The 5093-nt window shown below is 47.4% G+C and overlaps 1 protein-coding gene across 1 annotated transcript; it reads left to right on the top strand.

Moving 5' to 3' along the window:
- Positions 1–427: 427 nt before the first annotated feature.
- On the top strand, positions 428–2641 carry DLX6 (distal-less homeobox 6; the record flags this gene model as incomplete). Its single annotated transcript, XM_008939846.1, has 2 exons — positions 428–621; positions 2390–2641. Coding segments are annotated over 2 exons (446 nt in total), but the record flags the coding sequence as incomplete, so codon positions are not given.
- Positions 2642–5093: the final 2452 nt, after the last annotated feature.

The following is a 5093-nucleotide window of genomic DNA, read 5'->3' on the forward strand; positions in this document are numbered from 1 at the left end:
AAGCATTGTTAAATGTCTCGGACTGGTGATTCACTGACCACCAAACTGGCGTCGCGGAGTCAATTAGCTGGGTAAAGCCTGGATGGCCCTGGAAGCAGGCATCCCTTCGTAAAGCCAGCGCTGCGCGTTATTATTATTTTGTTGTTATTATAATTACTTTTTTTCTTTCCCCGGGAGAAAGGCAGCGTGCCCACTGTGCCCGGACAGTTTTTTTTTGTTTGGTGGTTTGTTTTTTTTTCCTCCCGGTAGCTCCCACGCAGCAGCGTGTGTCGCGATGTGCCTTTAAGGAGCCGGAGCCTGTGTGCACACGACGGTGTTGAACCGGCGTCGGGACAGGCAGCTGGGTTCTCAGGAGCCGCGGCGGCCAGAACGCTCGCCTTAAATTGCTAAGGAGGCTGATGTTTCAGCTGCGCTGTTTTACTTGCAGATCAGCAAAAAACCACAGTGATTGAAAACGGTGAAATCAGATTCAATGGAAAAGGGAAAAAGATTCGGAAGCCACGAACCATTTACTCTAGTCTACAACTCCAAGCTTTAAATCATCGCTTTCAGCAGACTCAGTACCTGGCACTCCCAGAGAGAGCTGAGCTGGCAGCTTCATTAGGACTTACCCAGACACAGGTAATTACTGGGAATCCCAAATCACTGAAATCCTGCTCGAGCAAAAAAGGCCAAGCAAAGTAGGATGCTCCCTAAACGTTTTGGCGCCTGTATGGGAACAGTAGAAAAGGTAATGCACACGGCCCCCATCTATGAGTGATAAGACTTATCTAATGCACGACAGAGAGACCGGTCTACCGCAGAAGGAGCTGAATGGGCCCTTCCCTCAGCTGTCTGGCGAGCAAGCGCTCCTTTTTGATGCCACACGTAACATTTTAAAATTGTCCGTGTTTTCGGATCATTCCAGCACCGAGATGCAGTTGCCCAGCTGTGAAAAGGAGGACAAAGCAAAGGCAAGGAAGCGCTGGGCCTGAGGTAGAGCTAAAAGCAAAGCTGCCTTGTAGCAACCTATAGGTAGGGGGGAAGCAAGAACACGTTAGGAAATACCTGTAAAATCAATAGTTAATTCATCCTGGATGACTAATGCAAATGCAGTGGTTACCCTTGGGCAAAATGTACGAAAGGTGATAATAGATCTGAAGATCAAAGAGAGCCGTGTACAAAATTATAGCAGGTTAAGCCATAGTTAAGTGTGGTTGAGGTAGCTATCCCATTCTGCTAATTTAAGCTTGAAAGACACATGAGGCATTACAGGCTTCCCAGGCTGGGGGTTTGCGGAGAAGTGCATGGATAGATGGGATCAATTCGGGTAAAGCATAATAATGGGAATTTATGAGCTTAACAAGTAACTTCAGGATTTTATCATTGTCATTGATAACAGTCGCTTCCAGCCAGCGATTTTTAAATACTCAACAAACATTAATCACGGCAATAGACCTGACAGCTTTACAAATGAGATTTTAGCATCCTTAGCATGCACACTCAGTCTCACTGCTGTCTTGCTTTCTCCCTCGCACGCATGGATTCAGGGCCCCGATCCTGAGCGCGCAGCCAGACAAGCACCCCTACTTATGCCCTAACATTAAGTCTACAAAGTTTGCGAGGTCAAATACACACGCAGGAGATGTTTTCTTTGTTTGCTTGATTTTAAGAAATACGTGTATATGCACGTCTTCGTCTTACATATGTATCAGTTCTATAACGATTCTGATCTGCCAGAGTGGGCCTGATCCTCTCACACCTCATCAAGTGCAGGCTCACTCCTCGGGAGTTCTGCTGGATTAGGAGCAGAATGAGACCCAAAGCAATTTTGATAGCAAATTATTCGCCGAGAGAACAGAATTTTCCTTTCTTTAAAAACAACTGTTAAAATAAAGCCATAATCCTGGTTCCATTGTGCCTCATCCCCCATCACATCAGCGAGGACCGCTTCATCATGCATGTTTTTGGATGCGTGATTTCTTTGTAAGATGCCTTTTGTCTATTGGCTCCTGTCTTCTGGCACAAAATCATATGATTGCCCATGTTTGAAAACAGTTTGCCCAAATGATCAAATTACCTCCAAAATTCTGAACGAGGCAAGAGAGCTCAGAGGATGTATTCTGCTGCAGCTCGATCAGTCTGGCCTGCCCAGGGAAAATAACATTCCAGGCGAAAACCTTCATCCCTCCCCACTTTCCAACTCGGCTCTGCCTCTCCTGCTCTCTCCAACTGCGTCCAGAGCCCGTGAGCAGCAACAGCTCACCCTCCTTCCCAGCTCCCCAGCTCCACACCCGACTGGCATGGGCTCTCAAGACCCTCTCTAGAGCAAACCCACATCCCCCAGGGTCTCCCCTGCCGTGCCCTGAGTGCTGACGGCAGCCTAATATCTGTTGATTTTCGTTTACAGGTGAAGATCTGGTTTCAGAACAAGCGCTCCAAATTCAAGAAGCTGCTGAAGCAGGGCAGTAACCCCCACGAGAGCGACCCTCTGCCCGGCTCTGCCGCCCTCTCCCCTCGCTCTCCGGCTCTGCCTCCAGTCTGGGACGTTTCAGCTTCTGCCAAGGGAGTCAATATGCCTCCCAACAGCTACATGCCTGGCTATTCTCACTGGTATTCTTCTCCACATCAAGATACAATGCAGAGACCACAAATGATGTGAATCGTCCAAGAGAAATAATCTCCCAAGAGCGCCTCGTCTCGACATGGCAAGAAGTTCCCCTGCTTTGCCAAGCCGTGCCAGCTAACAGGCTCTGTGTGAACTTGTAGATGCGGCAAAGAGACAGAGTGGCTTTTTTTTTTTTTTTTCCCTTCCCTTTCCCCCCCCCCCCCTTTTTTTTTCTTAAGTAACCTCAGCGATTGATCTTGAACAGGAAGACAGAATTTTCATTCTGGTGCACAGAAGACACTTCTCTTTAGGATCTTTTCCTTTGGACTCCGAGACTCCGAGAGGCACCAGCCTCTTTCTCTGTGGAATATATGTCAAAACAAACTTTTTACAGACTTTGCACACAAGAAGAACCTGAATCTACCATGGCAGCCGTTTTTACTTGTTTAATGAGCTAAAGACAGTACATTATGAAAGAGAGACTAGTCAAAGCTCCTTCATTTTTATTCACCAAATCTGGACTGTGGAAGAAAATTAAAAGAGAGAAGAAGGGATGATTAAAAAAAATAATAATAAAATGAGGGGAAATATGGAGAACTGGTTGAAAGATGAAAACACGCTGTAAGATTAGAACATTACCGCAAAGCAAAACCTGCATGCTTTCTCAAAATGCAAGGGCTGCGGCTTGGAAGAAGTCACCAACTCCCCGCAAAGACTCCCCTCACCCGCACCCGCACATACCCGCACGCAGCCGGACAGACTCCCGGAGCCGAGCAGAAAAGACAGAGCGAGGGACCCGCGACACCTCCCGCCGCCCCGGGCTGGGGAAGGGACGTTCAGCGCTGCCTGACCGCAGCCTCACCCCCGAGCGACAGGGACCTTTCCCCCGAGGAACCTTTCTGTATATATTGTTGAATTTTAGTTGTACATATACTTTGTATGTTTTTGTCTTCTTTCATATATAGAGTAAAAGCCACAAAACGCCCGCCTGGCTGCTATTTCTCTCCGCCTTAGCGGACCCCACCACCCCGACCTTCCCGCCCGGTTCAGCCCAGGCAGCTGAACGCGGTCCCCCCGCTTGCCTGCGAACACGGACACCGCTACCTGAACACAGATCTGCGAGCAAATACAGAAAAGATGGGGAGGGGGAGGGAGGGCCGGGCGTGTAGCTGGTGGTTTGGATAGTTGTAAGGCTACGACGAAGACAGCAGATACCGAGACCGCAAAGATAAGCCTAGAAGAAGTTTCTAATCACCCAGTCACTTCTGCTGCGATTTCACTGCTCTGCTGCTCAGCTGAGCTGAGCTCTCTCACCGAGGCAAAGCTCAGAGCCATGCTTTTCTTCCCCAAGGTTGGAGACTCCAAAATATTAAGAAAGGAGGCGCCCTCCTTTGTTTTTAAAGAGCAGACAATGCGAGCCGAGGAACGTTTTGCAAAGCCCTAGAGGTGCCCAGGCACACAACACGCTGTCCAGCCAGCTCCAGCCTCACCAGCTTGTGGAAAGCACAGCAACTACTGACAATGAAAAGCCCTTTCCTCATCCAAGCTGGGTGCCCCATACTGCGAGAATTAATGGCTAGAGACCTGGGCATCCTTCAAATTATGAACCTTGAAACCACTGAGCCATTTATCAGAAGTCAATAGAGATCCTCAGAGTGCTCCATATAATGACAGCTACATACAGTCGTGCAAAAGGACAGTCACTATAATTAGACACAAAGCAAAGACTACTTACCAATGTACCAGTTTTTTGGGGGGTGTTTTTTGGTTTGTTTTTTTTTTTTTTTTGAGCAACTTCCACGCTCAGTCAGTCTTCAGAGTGGTTTAAAACCGATCAGTCTTGTCATTTTCTACCATTCGTATTGTTACATTAGGAAAAATGTTTTCTTTTCTTTTTTTCCCCTTCCCACTGTGAAACTTTGGGTTCAGAGCTCCCCAGGATCAATTCTGAACAAAGCCTCCAGCTGCAGTGCCATCCAATTTGAAGCAGACATTGGGGACAATTTAAGGTTTTTATCCACAAGAAGGTTTTTTTCCATTCTCTTAAATGCAGCCATAATTAGAGTAATTTTTCATGTAGCCCGCTGATTACAGCGTTTTTACCGTCAAAGATAATTACCTGTAATTTTCTTCCACTTTTAATACTAAAAAGCCATCTTTATTTAGATTCAGGAACAGGAAAGGCGAAACAAAAGAGGAAAATTATTCCGTTATTCATACACAAATTGCAGAGACGTAGGGCCTAAAATTGAAAATTAACCAAAATTATAATGCTGAAAAGAATGGAAGAGGCTTAAGAAGTACAGCTGGTAGTGGGGCTCACTGAATTATTCAAATGACACTGGAGAGAAAGCTACCATACATTTATACCAACAGCATTTGTGCGTGTGTGAATCTGTCAGAAAACCCCGCTTTGCACCCCCGAGACGGCCCCTGTTCGGGCTCACCCTCGCCCCCGCAGACGGGCCGCGGACGCCCCGACGAGCGAGCCCAGCAGCCCGGAGAG

This window comes from Merops nubicus, unplaced genomic scaffold, assembly GCF_000691845.1.
Source record: "Merops nubicus isolate BGI_N331 unplaced genomic scaffold, ASM69184v1 Scaffold47494, whole genome shotgun sequence".
In the NCBI taxonomy this organism is placed as follows: Eukaryota; Metazoa; Chordata; class Aves; order Coraciiformes; family Meropidae; genus Merops; species Merops nubicus.